This window comes from Cryptomeria japonica, chromosome 1 (genome assembly GCF_030272615.1).
Source record: "Cryptomeria japonica chromosome 1, Sugi_1.0, whole genome shotgun sequence".
Classification (NCBI taxonomy): Eukaryota; Viridiplantae; Streptophyta; class Pinopsida; order Cupressales; family Cupressaceae; genus Cryptomeria; species Cryptomeria japonica.
Window position 1 is genome coordinate 635,249,913 of NC_081405.1, and position 18,282 is coordinate 635,268,194.

An 18,282-nucleotide genomic window follows, 5' to 3' on the forward strand; every position below is an offset into this window, starting at 1 on the left:
CATGAAATCCATTAAGGTAAAAAACTCGAAATCCCAAAGCAGAAACCAAAATAACCATTGTGTTGCTTTATACATGAATGAACATGAAACTATTATCTCTGTAATACAACTCCATTGAGACCTGAAGGGTGATGAACAATTAAGATCAGAGTCTTGTCACTAGATCACATGCATATGGTTGAAATCTTTTAAAGCCTTTTCAAACAAACCATTTTTTCTAATAACCTGCAGTCACGGCATCTGTAAACTATTCTTGGAAGCATTCTGTCAAACAGTTCACGTGCAGTTGCAGCTATAACATTTGTAAAATCCTTTCCTTCATGTTGTGGTGGATGTCCCGACTCGATGTAGTCTCTCATGTTGGCACAGGCAGGGAGGATGCTGCCAAAGAATTGCAGAGACCGGTTGTGGTGGATGTCCCGACTCGATGTAGTCTCTCATGTTGGCACAGACAGGGAGGATGCTGCCAACATCTCTCACGTTGGCACAGGCAGGGAGGATGCTGCCAAAGAATTGCAGAGACCGGCTTTACACCTGCGAATTGCCTTTTGTTCATGTTCTGCAATCGTATCATTTAACAAGCCCACATTTTTTTTGAGGCATCCTGTGTAACAGATCGCATGTCTTGTCTATGCTTCCACATTTCACCAGTTATGATGGGCATCCATACCCAGTTCGAAAGCTCCCATTTTGAAACAGGCCATATGCAAATTCAAACTACCAGAGTTGTTGATTGCAGTTAAAAGACTTACATTGCGCGGGATTATAGATGATGGAAACGGTGAGCAGTAATGGCGAAGCGAACGGGTCAGAGGGGCCCACACCAGCCATCTAAGCTGTCAACGCTTCGAGTGTGCGGGTTAAGCCAGGCCTCTATATAGTTGAATGCACTCTACCGCAGAATCTTCCAAAAAAAGTTTGAAGGCTGAATCCACAAATAGGAAGAATGTCAATAGCAAAGATGGACCAAACTACAAAGATCAAAAGAGTCAGCCCTTGATAGATGGTATGTCTGAACAATTCTGTGGCTAGTAGCCAATTCGACAATCATTACATGTGCACCTCGATTGAGCTCCTGCGCAATTTTTCTAAGAGGTGAGTAGGTGACAGATAGATCCACTCTAAACAGCTTTTATATTGTTGTATAATGAGACAGTCAGACTCGAATAAAAACTTGTTAATGCAGAACAAAAATGGTATTTCATAACACAAGTAGCTTTGACAAAAAGCTTCTGAAATCGAGATTCATTATTCTAGTGCATATTAAAAGATTCATTATTCTAGTGCATATTAAAAAAAAGTTGGAATTGTAATGGTAATAGATGAGATCATCTATCAGAAAATGTTTACATGCACATTTTGCGGCATTTTACAATTAGAAACAGATAATGGTATATCGTATACTTAATATGCCCATTGGGCACCACCTGCTCATGATGCACAGAGAGAATTTCGAGCACAAATTATAGAAAATTACATTTTGTTGTTGTCGACCATACATTGAGAATCATACAGTATTGCACAATGCTTAGACATGACAACTCACAGCTGCACAAATAGTATAGGCACACTACAATCATAGCCTCCAGTAAATTACACTCTTTTATTTACAATAGAGGAATCCAACTGGAAGTGCATGAACAATGACACCTTGTAGTTCTACTATATAGACATATGTTTACAAAAAAAAAATCATTTTGACCCCACTCATTACTTCTTCATACCGCGGGAGGTAGAAAAATTTCATTTTGATCCCACTCATTACTTTTTCATACTGCAGCAGGTAGCAGCAAGGCACAGTCAGAAGCGTTGTAGCTGCTCTTGACGATCAGTCAAAGGAACATAACGAACAGATGATTCGATGCGAACTTTTAGAGATCCATCAACCTGCTTGTCGATGACTTGCAAGTCTTGAAAGAATCTACCAACAGGAATAACCATGCGCCCTCCTGGTTTTAACTGTTCAATAAGTGGTTGGGGAACTTCTGTGGCAGCGGCACCAACATGAATGGAATTATAAGGGGCCAAATCTGGCCAGCCTTGACGACCATCTGCAACAAGTAATATCAAGTCGAAATGATTGTATGAAATAGGGAAAAAGTGTTTATGTATAAGACAGCATACCTTCAAAATTACTTAATGAGTTGGGAATTCACAATAGATTTCCAACCCTACAAAACTAAAACTACAAAAAAAATAAAGATCAATGGTGCCATACCTCCAAAGTTCAAAGACAAGCTTCCCTCTGCCAATAGAGAAGCTGCTTCACTTTTCTGCACATTGTCTATTGAGTCTGTCACCAATTCAGGGATATGTTCTACACCAACAGCATGACCCTCTGGACCAACCATTAATGCAAAACAAGCAGTCAAGTAGCCAGTTCCTGTATGTCTGATAAAAGTTAGAAGGTCAAGACATGAAAGAAAAATTTGAAACCTACTTAAACACATTTGCATTTAAAAGCTTCGACCCATAATTGCAATTTTTAGGTATAATACACATTGATGGTTGGCATGGGATACCCTAGTTAAACAGGGTAGTACAAAATTACGCTGAACTAATTTTTAGGAGAGGATGGGTTGAAAGAGTGGATGGGGGACATGGATAGTGGTACGGAGTGGGGCAAGGGAATTGGCCTCCATGTCATCTACTTTCAACGCAAGCTCATGAAGCAGATGACCAAGCATTTTCTATCAACTAACTAAACATCCTGTTCCAGCTTCATTCCCCATTTCGATGTCATAATTCATGGGAATAAGTTGGATTCTTCAATTCACAAACTGGAGGCATACTTCAAGGAATCAATACACAAATAGTCCTCACGTAGCCACGATGCATTTTCATTACCACAGATCATATGGATAAGCAAGCAACCTAGCCGGTAGTAGTCTCATTCCCAACTTCGTGCCTCGAAACAGCAGCCATCCATTGCCACTCAAGTCGTTCTCAAAGAGACTATCCAGAAGAGCTTTTGGCATATTGGATCCATCTTCATTCAGTGTCTCAACACTCACTCAATTTAGCGGGGTATAGATAAATTCAGTTGTTCTCCATCAAACTAAAGTCGCAAGATGCTGATAAGGTCTAACAAATCAAGTTTGCCTAAGGCTGTTTTCTCATCATCCGAATAATTTACAACTCTTCGAAAAAAAAGGTTCTCCAAGATTATAGGATGGCAGAATGCAGGAACGTGGAGATGCAGTTTTGGGGATGGCAAAATATTTCCCAATTTTTGAGGACAGAAGGGAAATGGCTATCAAAAAAACTGAAACATGAAGAAACTCAAAGAAGCTGAAAATTAAAAAAAGTAATACAATGTACTGAATTTCCAATGGCAATCCTCCCCCTTCTCCCTTTTTTGTGGATTTTGGCATTTTTTCCCCTTCAAAATGTTGATGTTGAAAATAAGCCACACCCAGACCAACGATGGACTGGTCCAAGAGGGGCCAGTAGCTCAATGGTAGAGAACTCCAGCAGCGTATGGAAGGTCCTAGGTTCGAGTCCTAGTTGGTCCATGTCTCAACATGGTATCAAAGCCAAGCCCAAGCTAGGAGCCCCAAACACACGAGAGGTGTGGCTTAAGGGGGGGTGTTGGTGTTGGTGTTGGTGTTGGAAATAAGCCACACCCGAACCGACGATGGACTGGTCCAAGAGGGCCAGTAACTCAATGGTAGAGTACTCCAGCAGCGTATGGAAGGTCCTAGGTTCGAGTTCTAGCTGTTCCGTGTCTCAACACAAAAGTTAATCACCCAAGATGTCAACGAGACCCCAAGAACACATCCCCATGAAACACTATTCTAATTTGAGGAAATCTAAGTCGGTCACAAAATTTTAAATCAAAATATTTTTTTAAGGATGCTCTCATTGGAAGTGGTTGCCATTGCACCAAAAGATCAACCTGTCAATGCCCGATACAACCACTAGACTTATAGAATCCACGGGAGGCGATTAAGCCATGTCGCAAACACACCACTTTTGCTGCGCAAAGACCAAGGGCCACACCTTGCAACAATCCCCCCTCAGCACAAGCGGGGTTTGAACCTGTGACCCAACTTTGATTGTTGGGAGTGGTTGTCGTTGCACCAAAAGATCGACCTGTCAATGCCCGATACAACCACTAGACTTATAGAATCCACAGGAGGCGGTTAAGCCATGTCGCAAACACACCACTTTTGCTGCATAGAGACCAAGGGCCACACCTTGCAACAATCCCCCCCCGCACAAACGGGGTTTGAACCTGTGACCTAACTCTGATACCAATTGTTGGGAGGGGTTGCCGTTGCACCAAAGTTGCACCAAAAGATCGACCTGTCAATGCCCGACACAACCACTAGACTTATAGAATCCACAAGAGGCGGTTAAGCTATGTCGCAAACACACCACTTTTGCTGCACAGAGACCAAGGGCCACACCTTGCAACAGCTCCTACATTATGAACAATGCATTTGAATTTAAATGAGCCTAACACAAATAGAATTGATTCTGCATATAAACTTCTTTGGGATCTAAAGGCAACGAAATGTTTATCAATCAGGCTGTGTTTCAGGCCCATTCAATTACACATGACCTGAGCATCATCACAAGTAAATGACTTAACCACAATACATATTTGACCCTTGCAGACACGATCATCTCTAGAGATATCCACTTTCAATCTACTGCTTGGATCACAATGACCATGTAGTCCCACGTGAAGATCTGAAGATTCTTGACTGTCATTCAGTAACAGACTTTTGCAGGATGCCGTTTTCAATGTCGAGCAAGGGAAATTCATTCCTCTGTCCATATCAGAATACTAAACTAACATATTTGGAAGAACAGAAAACACACACTCATAACGCACAGAAAAGATTAAACATGGGACTGTTCTGTTCACGATTGAGTTTACTTCTTGCTTGCATGTTGCTTTTGTTCATAACATGCTTTGAATCTTTCTGAATTCAGCTTCAATAGTTTTTAAGTACATTAAGCTTCCTTGACTGCTTGATGCCAATTAAACTACAAAGCTGTATTATTACAGGCTAAAGTTTAAACATAAACACCATAAAATTGGCATAAAAACACATGCAGGTGCAACCTAAATACGAAGAGACTAACACAAGTAATTCAGGTTTAGTCTTAGAACATTAGTTACCTGATCCAACATCCAACGCACGCATTCCTGGCTGTAAATGTTCCTCCAACAGTTCCAAACATGTAGCATGCATGTGTGGTGCAGATATTGTGGCATTATAACCAATTGGCATGGGCGTATCTGAATATGGTAGGTTTCCTTTAGGCACAAACAATCCTCTATCGATCTTCTTCATGACATCTGCTACTTTACTGGATTTGATAACTCCGTGTTGCTGCAAATAATCCACGAGTGAGCTATTCCCACGTGAAGTTGCACTCCAAAATCGCTATTGCAACACAAACAAAAGATGAATAAATTAAATCATAAATGCAGATGTAGTGACATATAAATATGAACTTAAAACCTAGGCTAACCAAGGCTAGAATCAATTTGTGTTTACCAACAAAATTTTGAAAGAATGATAAGCTAGAATCAATTTGTGTTTACCAACAAAAAATTGAAAGAATGATAGGCTAGAATCGATTTGTTTACCAAATAAGTTTAAAAGAATGATAAGCTAGAATCAATTTGTGTTTACGAACAAAAAAGACTGACAGGATTACATATCGTAGCAGAAGCTTTGAATCTTAAATCCACGCTGTAAGTACATTTTGAATGTTTTGAATAACCTTTACGGTACAATTTTGAGCACTAAGAAGCTTTGAATCTTAAATCCACAGTATAAGTACATTTTGAATGTTTTGAATAACCTTTATGGTACAAATTTGAGCACTAAGTGTTTTAAACATAAATTAGATGATGTTGACAGAGAAAACCGAGCACTGACAGTAAAAAATGCTGGAAGATCTGTTGATCTAATTGCTGATGTACTTTTCTGGATGATACTGTTGGCTTTGGGTTTTTCTTTGTCAGGGCAAGTGATCAAACTAAGGTCAGGAAGGAATCTTCTTTGGTTGTGAAGTTTGTAATGTATATGGCCTAATGTAGTGAAGCCCATGAGGCATTTTTATATTTAGTCTGCCGATACGTGGGGGAATGCTTACCAAGAAATCTGCATACCCCATGAAAACCCAAAATCTCCTATGATCTGCATCAAACCATATTTATTTCAAACATGTGTACAAGTTTACAAACAGGGCCTAACAGTAACAACAGAGCACCTGATTAATTTTCAAATTTAATATGTTATAAAATGGGGAGAAGAATAATGTGAAGGAATCTCTATCTCTCGATTTTAGTCTTGCTTGTTTTCCTCCATTCATTGTCTTTAGTTTTATACCTTGATTTATCAATCACAGTGCCCTTTTTTCTATGCATATAATTCATTTCTTTATTTCTTGTTCTGTAGGGCATACAACAGTTCCAGACATCATGGGAAGTGCTGACACCCGATTTGCTTTTTTACAATCCTCTACCGATAACCTCTTGGATTTGCCATATTCTTCTATAATCTTTCAAAATTCGTCAAAATTTCTCCTGCTTTTTTCAAGTTTGAAGTCATTTGTTCTGGAGTTTTCCATGCTTCCTTTCTTTTCCTTTTTCAGCAACACCCAACTTGTGCTCTCAGTAACACCCAACTTGGTGTGCTCAGTAGCACCCATATTGAAGCACAGTAGCACCCATATTGAAGCACAGACATTCTATTCACAATTATACTCAACTCATGGGGATTTTGTAGCTGTAAAAAACAACTACACATAGTATATCTTTTATGCCACTGCATACCAGATCACGGTATAAAGACCAAAAACAAGAGTTAACTTCAGTTTCAGACTATCCACAAGTTAGAAGACGGAAATCAGTAATCATGAAAAAAGAATATAAGAACAAAAGCCCTCCACTGGAGTGAATTGTCCAAGAGCAACTCAAATCGAACAGCAGAGGAAAAAAATGAAAAAATCCATTTGGAAAGATTCTATTAAGGGTCACACTCAAAGGGAGAAAATTCAAGATCCTTGCTGAGAGGTTCATCCCATTCAAAATGCAAATGAGACTTGAAATCCCCTTGTGTAACAATAGAATAGATGCCATAGTTATGGACAATTAGATCCAACAATTAGAAGCATATTTTCCAATGAATCACCTCATCATTAAGGATAACACAACACTGACCACAAATAAGCTGGCTGCACTAGTATGTTGCCAGTGGGAAGACCTTGAAAGACATAAAGCAGAACAGAAGGATCCTACACATGGGAGAATCTTGTGCAGACAATCAAGGAAGAATATTACCCATCAAAGCATATAAAGCAAATGCACAAGAAAACTAGAAATGGCAACAGCTCAAACAGAGATAGATCAGTCTGCTGATTCAGATACAAAAGAATTTCACCACCTTACTATTTTGAAGTATCAAAGTGGACTTCATGTCAAACATAGTGATATAATTTATGTCAAATGTGTAGGTCAAAGATGCTGATTATCATTATGTTCTCCTAGGTTCAAGGTTTCCGAATGTTGCTGTAATTTTAATTACTTCTGTCATGTCATGTCAGTGCATCTGTGTTCCGGAAGAACAGAGTCAAGCTATGATGGATTTGGATTGCCCTCTTGCAGTATGTTAATGGTATCATCACAACCCTGTTTCAGTTGTTTGAGGAGGTCCAGAAGTGTCTACAGTATGTTTCTGAGATCTGTTGCTCAGAAACTGTATGTACACTGCCATAATGTTTTGTACCGCATTCTACCACAGTGATGTTTTGTGGCTTGCAGTTTGGAAGATAAACAAGGCTACACATGAAGACAAATCTATTCAAGTTTCAAAGGTGGAGTTCAAGAAGGAAAGTTAAGGTCGACAGAGTGCTCACAGTGTTTGTTCATTGTCTATGCTGATGAATGCGCCAGAGTATTGTGATGTGCACCAGCTGGAGGAAGCGTGTGAAGGTTGTTTGGGAACAATAGAGTTCATGTTGGGTAACGCATAGCATGTCCCCACTCTTGGAGTAGTGTGTTGGCATTAGGACCGAGCCTACTACAAGTTCAATTAAGGAATTTGTTTGTGGCCGACTTGCGGATATTGTAAGCGAAGTCACCGTTCGAATTCGAATTCGAGTTCGGCAACCATAAAATTCGGATAAAGTTCGACAAGGGCAAGAAATTTGGAAAAAAAATGAGCATTCAATTCTCCTTATATAATTTAATTATTTTAAATATAATCAATAAATTGAAAATGAGTAATAAAATAATATTAGTATACTAATATATTTAAATATGCTAAAATAATTTAACATAAAAGAAAATAACTAATAAATAACATTTAAAAATTTAATTTAAAATATTATTAATATATAAAAATATATTAAATTTATATATTAAATAATAAATATATTATATTAATAAGTTCATTTTAAATATTTTAAAATATTAAATATGATGACATGGACCCCCTTCAAGCGGATGATGCGGACAGAGGAGGGTTGGCTTTCGGAGGGCAATATTGATCGGGTGGTGTTGATCGGGTCTCGGGTTGCTACCATCTTGAGGCTTTTATAATATGCTCTGTGAAGTATCTTGTTATAATAGTTTATGTTGTAGCTTTGTGTATGTAGGGAGTTTTTTCTATAAGTGGGACTATGATTGTAATATCTTTTCATATATAACATAAGGAGCTATCCCCATCAAAGATAGTACTTGTTTAAAAAAAAATAATAATAAACAAAATTAAATAACAAATCGAAAAAAAAGTATAAATAATTTTTATTTAATTTGAAAAAGCAAAAAATTAAAATAAGAACAAAACTTAAAAAATTAATAACCCTCTTCGTGAAAAGCCCTGAAAAATTGACTCGGTCGTAAAATGGATGCATACGAGTTTCGTGGGCACTGCCTAATCCATACCGCTAATCTCTTGGAAGTGAATTTAATACCGAATTATATACCGCTAATCTATGCTCAGAGTAAAGTTTAAACCATTCGGAATTATCTATACTGCTAATCTCCTAGGTAGCACAAGGCAACAACAACTGTGGAGCTTTCTCTTCCTTCGACAAACCTTTCTTCCATCATCCAAACATTTTTTTGAATATATTTTATTAGAACAAAATTTGCCCTTTACCGTACCAAATATACGTACCAAATATATGACGAATTTCAATGATTTTTTATTAATGTTTTGAAATCCGCCGAATTTCGAACTTCATGCCTGAAATTCGGCAAATGCGGTGACATATCTTTTATATTTGTAAGGAGATAAAATTGCTTTTAGCAAGTTGCAAGCTTTGTTTTGCCGGTTTACTTAAAGTTGAAGATTATGGCTTCAAGTCAATCTCATAATTTAATTTACCAAGTATTCATGTATTTTTATGTAGGACTATTCAATCTTTGTGTACTATAAGTTTAAAGTTTTTGTTTTTATCTAAACAGCATAAACATGTAGGTAGTTGCAGAGTTTTCTTTCAATCAACAAATATAAAATCTTTTGCCTTGAGTTGAAGAGCATCTCAATTTTTTGCCCCAGGTAACCCCAAATAGATACACCTAGTTTTACTTAGCAAGACTGTAAAACACCCTAGAAAACATGTAATGTCCCCTGTTATGGGAGTACCTGATTTTTGCCCAAAAATAATAAATCCAATAATACAATTTATTTACAAGAGTATTCTTTCACATAATTTCACAATAGCAATTGAATTTAGGAAAATAATCAATTAACATCAAACAAAGTGATAATGAAGATTCCTATTGTAAACATGCACACTATAGCTTACTCCTAATAACCAACCATATTAGAAATTTGAGGGGAAAGCACAATAGGACACTAGGAGACTATTCTCCACAACTAAAGCCCAAAGTGCCAAACAATCAACCAAGTCAATCCGACCCATTGGCCCACAAGCAATCCAACTCAAAGAGTGGTCTACTTAATTGAGGGAACCCGTACTACTACATCTCCTTATTATGTTTCCATGTCAATTCCCAATATGATTGCTTTATAAAAATCAAACATATAATTACTAATCCTAAGATTCTTGATGGATAAATACGTTCTTTTTACAAACTAATAAAATATTGGATTCAAATGTGTGGCATACCAACTACTGCAGAAATATAAAGTTTATTGTATCTAACTGCCTTATAATTCAAATCATCACTGCTTTATGATTCTAATTCCTTACTGCCTTCTTATCCAGATCAGATTTCTATTCTATTCCGTTAAGGATTGGCAATTTTATTAAATAAACAGCTTAAAGCTTCCTAACTGATTTATAAACAAATAAATAGTAAATACAATCCTGTTGCATATCAATCACTTTTATAAATATTATAGACAGCTGTATTTCCTCTGTATTACATTCAGAATCAGATTTGATGATTCCTCATTCCCTATACTCATATCGTATTTTCACAAATGAAGTTACTAATTCCAGGCTGATGATAATAAATCAGATTTCTGCTATAATTTAATTATTTTCTGCTCTTACAAAGTTCTGAATGTGATTCATTTCGCACTAATCTGCTTGCTCATTTTCTCTTGATCCTTCATGGATGCTTCATCAAATGACTTGTCCCCCTATTTATATCTTCATGTAGAGAGGGAAGGAGGTCGCACCTCTTCACCAACCATTGCCTTTGCAGAGGTCACACCTCCTCAAGTGTTGCTTATGATGTTCCTCTTAATTTTAATTTAAATAGCCGTTGCCAAGTAAAGGCATGTGAGTCGGCTCCCTGGAATATTGACTAAATCAGCTCTTAATTATTTTTCTCCTTTTGGTCAGCCCTTTTACAACGATACCCCTTTGTTGTCTAGGCGGGCCCTTATATTGAAATAAACTTTATCTTCTATTATTATTTTTTAGTTGGCACTATCACCTGGATTTAGGTGGTTGCAACCCTATTTATTGGCAGGGACATGACAGTCCACCCTTCCCAAGATTGCTTGTCCTCAAGCAATGATGGTTTTAATCTTGTTAACCAAATCTTTTGCAATGTAAGGATTCCAACCCAACCCTTGCAAATTTGTAATCTTTAGATACTCCTACTGCTCAAATCTGATATAACCTTAAGTTACAATTTTGAACTAGTATATGTTTTTTTCCTTTACTTCAAGTGAGGTATCCCAATAATTTAAGATAAGTTTTCTCTCATCCTTAGAGAGGAAGAACAAATAATCATCAACCGAAAAATTGATTTCTCTCTCGTATTGCTATGGGACACATTTGGTTGTTATGAATACCTCTTTGAGTCAAAGCAAGGGTGATTTTTCCACATATTAAGATGAGGATTAGAAGCATGACACATATTTATGATCTTAATTGTGTTGTTTTCTATTAATGCTTGTCCTGTGATATGTAAGGGTACATGTATAGAGGGTATAGAGGGTGAAAGTTCTCAGTATGGAAAAGAACTCACCAAATTATTCTGTATCAAGATACAATTCAAGGGTAAGAAGATTGTACATTGCTTGATGCATGATCACAAGCAAACCTAATGTCCCAAGGTTGTAAGGTGAGCTTGCATATAACTGCTAAGCTTAACTCCCAAATCATTTTGATGGAGAAGATTAAATCCTTGATTGACTGTAATGAGGTGAATACACATCTTTTCAATAATTAGACCTGTAAAGGAGTGCTTATTATAAAATCTTATTATAATAGGAAAAATACCTCATAGATTGTAATGGGAAGTTGATTAAAATAAAGGTTAAGTTGGTTTGGCTGAGGATTGTTTGAAACTTGTAAAGTAGTTAGTAAGTTTACAAATCTGTTACAAATGATTATGGGCTATTTCATGACTTACTGATTTCCTATTGAATAGGCATCCAGAAGCATGATCCAAGGCATCCCTTCATTGGGACCCCTAAACATGACTACATCAGAAGTGTTCAAATTGGCGCTCATACTAAACATCATCAAAATTCTCAAAACATTCCATTCTTTAGCCTCTTGGACCGCCTTTTGTTACTTTCCTATAGACTATCTTAAACAAACACTAAAAATTTTCATCTTTAGCCTCTTGACCGCCTATAGTAGACTATCAAGTAACCTGTCTATCTTCCAGTCTTATACATCCATATCACCTTTGTAAAGCTTATTCAGCATCTATTTCTTTTCCCTTTTTCGACCATTCTGACATTATCAACTTTTGAAGAATTTACATATTATTGTCTTGGGGTATACTGCAAGAGCTCGAAACTTTTCTAGTTTTGAATATATAGGTTGTTGATATAAGTTATTTTAAGGAAAATTACCTAAAACTTCCATAGAAAAACAAAGATCAAATTTCTCCATATGTTCAACCATTTTAAAATTTATGAAAAGATGATCAAACATATACTTCGAATCTGCAAGGCCACTAGAACTTTCAGAGTAGAGGCAAAGTTGAGATAAAAAAAAAATTATGAATTTACATGCAAATCCTTTACAAGATTCACTCAAGCATTCATAGGAAAGAAATTTATAATGTTTTCCATGCAAACGGGATTAGGACAAGTGGAGAGGTTATCCGGATTGGATAGTAAAGTTTTTAAGAATCAGCTAAGTAAGTCATCATTCCCATCAGAAGTCAATTAGCTAAGATGCAACTTGGAAATGCACTCTCAATCATAAAACAAAGAACGAAGAATGGCAATCATACAGGAGACTAAATACGCTGCTGATGTTTCTAAGGTAATTTTGATACCTTGAGGTCAAACACAGCTGAAGCACAACTTTTTACATTTTTCTTCATTCTCAAAGAATGATAGCAAGCTTATGTGATAAGATTTGTGTTTCTAAATTACTGATTGATTATCTACCCCAATAATAATAACGTTCAGACTGTAAGCCTAAACTCCATTCCCTTGTGCCGTTGTACACCTTATAATAGCAGCACAGGCTCCATGAACACCTCGAGGTAGGAGTCCGGGCTTATGGCAATATACATAGACTTAAAGTCCATATCCATGGGTTGCCATGAGAGCACCTATAGGTAAGGTCGAAAAACCATATTAAGGACATATACTTGTCCCACCCCTAATATTCCCGTAAATTTTAGTCAATTGGAACGATCTTGAGCTGTAAAACGATGTTTTTTTCTACAAAAAAGCGACTTTGAATTAGTGAAAGATATGTTGAGTGTAAAGCTGAATAAATTCCTGAAACCAATCTGGGATATAAGATAATGTTATGCTCCTACTGTGATTGGAAAGGGAGAAAAGAAGCAATTGAAAGACGAAACCCAAGTTCAAATCCCTCTCACCACCCATAAATGTGGCAAGGCCGTGGCCTAAAAAAAGTATTATTTTATTGCACTGGAACCAAGTTAAAAATCCGAAGAATATGGCACTAGCTTACTCCCAAGAAAAGTTTGGTCCAGGCCACACACAAGTGTGGTGAATATTATTTTACCAAACAAAAACATCGAATCTTGAAAAAACGCAAAGCAAATCATATTTAAATTCTTAAGGGAAACCTTGAAAAATATAACTGTGGTGAAAAATAAAACATCCATAAATAAAGATATTAATTGCACCCACGGAGTTGAAGTGCAAAATTAATGGGGAATAAGCAAGAGCACGACCCAAATTCAAATCTCCCTCATGTCAATAGGATGGCCTGTAAGACGAACAGGCCCAAGGGGAGATTGCGGTGTACTAGTAATTGGATACGTTTAGGCCTGAACCATGTGGAAAACACTACCCCTAACATTTTTCCCCTTTCTTTTGATATCACTTGCAAATTCACCAACTCACCCAATATTTTTTATTTTTTCAGTAACAATTGCAAAAGCATGGCGTTGCCCAAAACTTCTTTTGACATCAATGGCAAAAATCATTTTTACTACAAATGCACAAATTATATCGAATTGCAAAATCTCTAAATATATTGTCAAATTGTTTTTAAACAAAAAGATTTCAACAATCCCACAACATGAAGAAGTGCAACGCAAAGCCATGACAATTTAAAATGCAACATATATGCCTCTTGCTGAAACTAAATTATGTTGCAAAAAACCTGTTTGTGAGTGATAAAATGTACCTCCATTAAAGGGAAATGGTCCTCAGAATGAAGATTAACGCTGAGTTTCGTGACAAAGAAGGATGGTCTAATACAAGATTTAGGGTTTAAAGAACTAGGGTTTAGTGAATGCAATCGCAGTTTATGTCTGAACGAAGAGCAGGAAAAAAAAGTCAGCCGAGAAGACGCCAGCATGTCTACAGCTTTGTGTTAGATAATGATCTATATTGGATTACGTTGGACAGATGTTTGTCTAGCTGGTAAGGTATATATACAATGAACATATGGCAGAGACGGTGGTCATCTGTTTAGCTTTGCACCTCAAGTGATCATAGGCGGTGGTATATACAATGATTATATGTCAATATTGGCAGAAGTATATACAATGATTATATGTCGATGACGGGGTGGCAATGTGGTAACCTCGAAAAATCTGGTCGCTTTTTTCAAGAAGAAGAAGAAGAAAGTATATTAGATGGCCATTTCGTTTATAAGCGGCGAGAAAGTCTATCCTCTTACAAGGAATTAAACATTAATTAATTAAATAAAAACTCTTCATCTAGAAAAATTGTGCATGGTCAATGGGCATTTATTCTATTGGTGAAGTTGAATGGTTTCAAATGAGCCTACCAAAGATTAAGCTTTGCTAAGTGGAAGGCTCCAACATCATAAGGGATGAGGTAGGATCGTGCCTCAGGCGAATTTGACAAAATGGATACCCCTTAGTCCTTGGCTCTGATGGCAAAAACTACTTTGTGAAGGCCCTCATTAGGTTGGTATACTCACGGGCTTTGTGCCTTTGCATTTTGTTGAGTGCAAAGCTCCAATATCATAAGGGATGAGGTCAGGATCATGCTCCAAGCAAGCAAATTTGGCTGAATGGATACCCCTTAGTCTTTGGCTCTTAGTGGAAGAAGTATCGAGTGACAAAAACTACTCTGTGAAGACCCTTGCTAGACTGGTGTGCTCGTGGGTTTCGTGCCTTTGTTGGGTTGTTGTGCTCGCAAGTTTGAACTTCCGTCAAAAACAAAAAACAAAAATTGTACATGACTAAGAAATCATGAAGATTTTTTTGTTGTTTTGTAATCTTTTATGATTCTGTCTACATATTTTTTAAGTGGCATATGCTATCTCATAAGATTTGATTCTTGGTGGATTGTTTTTGAGTCATTCGATTTGGACACCATATTAAAGGTTATGTGACAAAATATGAAAAATATAAGTAGAATGAATATTTTGTTTCAAAAAGACATTGTTACATCTATTTGTTAAAAAAAATCGACATATTTAGTAAAAATTTATGAGAAAGCAACAACATGATCAATATTACTTATATCTCTTTAATTTTAGGTGGGGGATAATATATATTGTATATTGAAAAATGGTTTCAAGGTGCAAATAAAAAACTAGGGTAATTTTTATGTGTTTATATACTATTACCAAGAATGTGGGAGATAATATATTCAAGCTAACCTTGATAATATTTTTTTGGTAAAGTTTAAACTTTTAATACAGGAATTGTTATTTTAGAGGTTAAATTTATTTGAAGTCTAAACTAATAAACAAAATGTCGAAAATTTAGTTGTTGACAAATTATATCTAATGTTTAATACAAAATTATTTTGATCATACTTTTACCTTTGTTTACATCTAATGTTCAATAGCTACAAAGAATGAAATACAAGTTAATACTACGATGATAACAATCTCTTTAGAGTAGTACATTGATATAGTGATCAAGAAGATGAAAATTTGGTAAATTCACTATATCAAATGGTAAATGCATGGTAAGTTCCACATTAAGGTGAGTAGTTAAGAATCATATTCATCAAAATTTATCTTATATGGTACAAAAACTAGGAGGACAAAGGCCTATTAGCTTTTAAGGATGACAAATGATCCATAAAAGCATCTTAGGTCATCTAAGTATATTTTGTTCAAAAATGTTAAGTTTTTTTTGCACTTTTGTATTTACATTTTTAGACCCTTCGAAGTGGAACTTTTTTATGCAAAACTTAACTATATTTCATCTTGCATTGATTAATTTGTGATGTAAGTTTTTTAACACATGTATTATCCTGAAATTTCAAGCAATGTGTTAGTAGCTATGACACTATGAGTAAGTTTACCAAAATTAAATAGTCCCAACAATTTTGTATAGTTTCCTACTAAATGTGTCTTTGTTTGTTTATTCATTTCAACTTTGAAAGAGTAAAGGGGCCACAAGTATGTGACTTTTTGTTTCATATCACCAAAGTTAATTTACCGAAACAAAATTATAGGAAAAAAAAGTATATGTAAAAGTTGTATAATGTTTAAATTCCAAACATATAACTAATGTAGAAGGTATACATCTCTCCTAAATTTTACCTAGTTTATATAATATCTCACTTGAAATACAAATCTACTTTATCAATTGTATTTTGCATAAATTGTGTTCGATTATTGTATATAATTTCCTCAACTACTATATTCTTCTATAAATTAACAACTTGATTACAATTTAATCTAATTCTTATTAAATATAATGCATGTATAATTGCCTTCTATAATTTTCTCACCTTTTAATTTCTAATTAATGTCTATGATCTTCTAAAATATGAATCTTCAAAAAAGTATAGGATATATACAAATATCAAAACAAATAAGTTGTTTCAAAAATTAACTCAGCACTCCTCTAAGGTGAAATTTATGGCCCTTGACCTGATAATGGGTTGCAAGTCCAAATAAAACATTAATTCATTTGAAGGCAAGGCTCATGACAAGATAGGCATTCATTGTCGGTTAATATTTTATGTCTACACCAAGTCAACAACATGGCATTTATTTCTCGCTATGACTATGGTAAGGTGTGTTTTATTATAGTGATGGGTATTCTCCATGCTCTAAATGGCTTCTGGCGGTGGTGAAAGGTCTGGGAGAGTAACAGCTCTAAAATATAAAAGAGAAAGAGCTAGTTGGGGGTAGCAAAAAGAATCCTTTAAATGTAGAGGTTTTAGGTAGGAGATGTGGTTGATTTCATGATATTTATGGAGAGAGAAATTAAAAATTTGGAGGGATTATGAGGATTTGGGAGTTTGTCAAAGACATGGGCAATGCTCAATGCATTTACATTTGAGAGGCATGTCAAATTTATTGTTATACCCTAATTATTCTAATGGGTGGAGGTCTATGTTTGATGTCACTTTAACATTTAGTTGTGTCTTTGTGCTTTTGACAATTACTAGTCTGTATATGCTTCATGAATAGATTGAGGATTTGGTTCATCAATTAGCTTCAACTATATCCTAGATCTTACGCACATGGCTAAAAAATAACAAATGTGCTTATAATGGGCAATAGAAGTGATGTCTCATGGTTTGAAGGTGGTTTTACCTATCGATAATGTTTCAACTCTCTTAATGACAATGTGGATGAAGATTTGGATGAGGTGGCTGACAATCCTACTCCAATTAATGATCATAAGTTTAATATGGGTTCAATGGGGCCCTCGTAATTTGCCTCATCCCCTAGGTCATAGTTTAATGTGTTCTTTTGTTGGGTGGTTTTTCATGGATTTTCATAATTAACAATATAATGATTCGATTTTGAAATGTCTTTTTTTTTAATTTTGGCCTTGGCAGCCCCTTTGGCACCAACTTTTGGTTCATTTTTTGGACTCAACTCCTAAGCATTTCTAAGTTCACAATTTAAAAAAATGGTGACCCTCTAAAGTTACAAAAATAAGACTGCATGAGATGTTAAAAGTCTACACAAACCAAAACATTTTTTTTTTAAATGATGCATTACTAAAAACATTTTCTAGATTAATATTTTTAATTATTAAATAAAACTAGAACAACATTCAATGTGATTGATTTATAGCTAGCAAATTTCATATCTGAAAAATGCACAAAGGTGAATGAAGAATTATAGGCCCCTAACTAAGCTCTCAATCACCAATATGATCACTTGTTGATCTTGCAAAAAGATAAATATTAAAGAAAAAATGGTGAATAAACACAAATAAAATAGATTGGTGGGTTCTTTAGTTAATAAATAGTCCAATGGGTCATAAAGAGCACAGATGGAGCAAGTATTGTTAGGCAACAATGAAGAAGGAAAATTGAGAGGGGGGGGGGGTTGTAAATCAGTTTTCACCGGATCTACAAACTTAATCACAAATACATATCTGATAAACTGCAACAACAACAAAGATAAGAAAATTGAAAGCGCAACACACAACACCAAGATTTTTACGTGGAAAACCTGGTTAAGGGAAAAACCACGGTG

General features: G+C 35.7%; 1 protein-coding gene across 2 annotated transcripts; it reads right to left on the bottom strand.

The window, feature by feature from the left end:
• Positions 1 to 1,288: 1,288 nt before the first annotated feature.
• On the bottom strand, positions 1,289 to 14,446 carry LOC131042465 (protein-L-isoaspartate O-methyltransferase). 2 transcript variants are annotated; one of them, XM_057975757.2, is made up of 4 exons: positions 14,032 to 14,446; positions 5,135 to 5,402; positions 2,219 to 2,338; positions 1,289 to 2,051 (listed from the first exon to the last, which is right to left on the bottom strand). In XM_057975757.2, the coding sequence occupies exons 1-4, from the start codon at positions 14,203 to 14,205 to the stop codon at positions 1,801 to 1,803; spliced, it is 813 nt and encodes a 270-aa protein (XP_057831740.2). In that variant the 5' UTR covers positions 14,206 to 14,446; the 3' UTR covers positions 1,289 to 1,800. The 2 variants fall into 2 exon arrangements, with proteins under 2 accessions (XP_057831740.2, XP_057831739.2); XM_057975756.2 differs by having other exon boundaries at positions 2,219 to 2,383.
• Between the last annotated feature and the right edge of the window lie 3,836 nt (positions 14,447 to 18,282).

Bases quoted from the DNA above. Each gene is read 5' to 3' on its own strand.
- LOC131042465 (XM_057975756.2), bottom strand. From the start codon at position 14,205: ATGCTGGCGTCTTCTCGGCTGACTTTTTTTTCCTGCTCTTCGTTCAGA. The intron at 2,384-5,134 runs GTAACTAATGTT...TCAGACATACAG, and splicing joins TGCGTTGGATGTTGGATCAG to GAACTGGCTACTTGACTGCT. The intron at 2,052-2,218 runs GTATGGCACCAT...TACTTGTTGCAG, and splicing joins CTTGTCTTTGAACTTTGGAG to ATGGTCGTCAAGGCTGGCCA.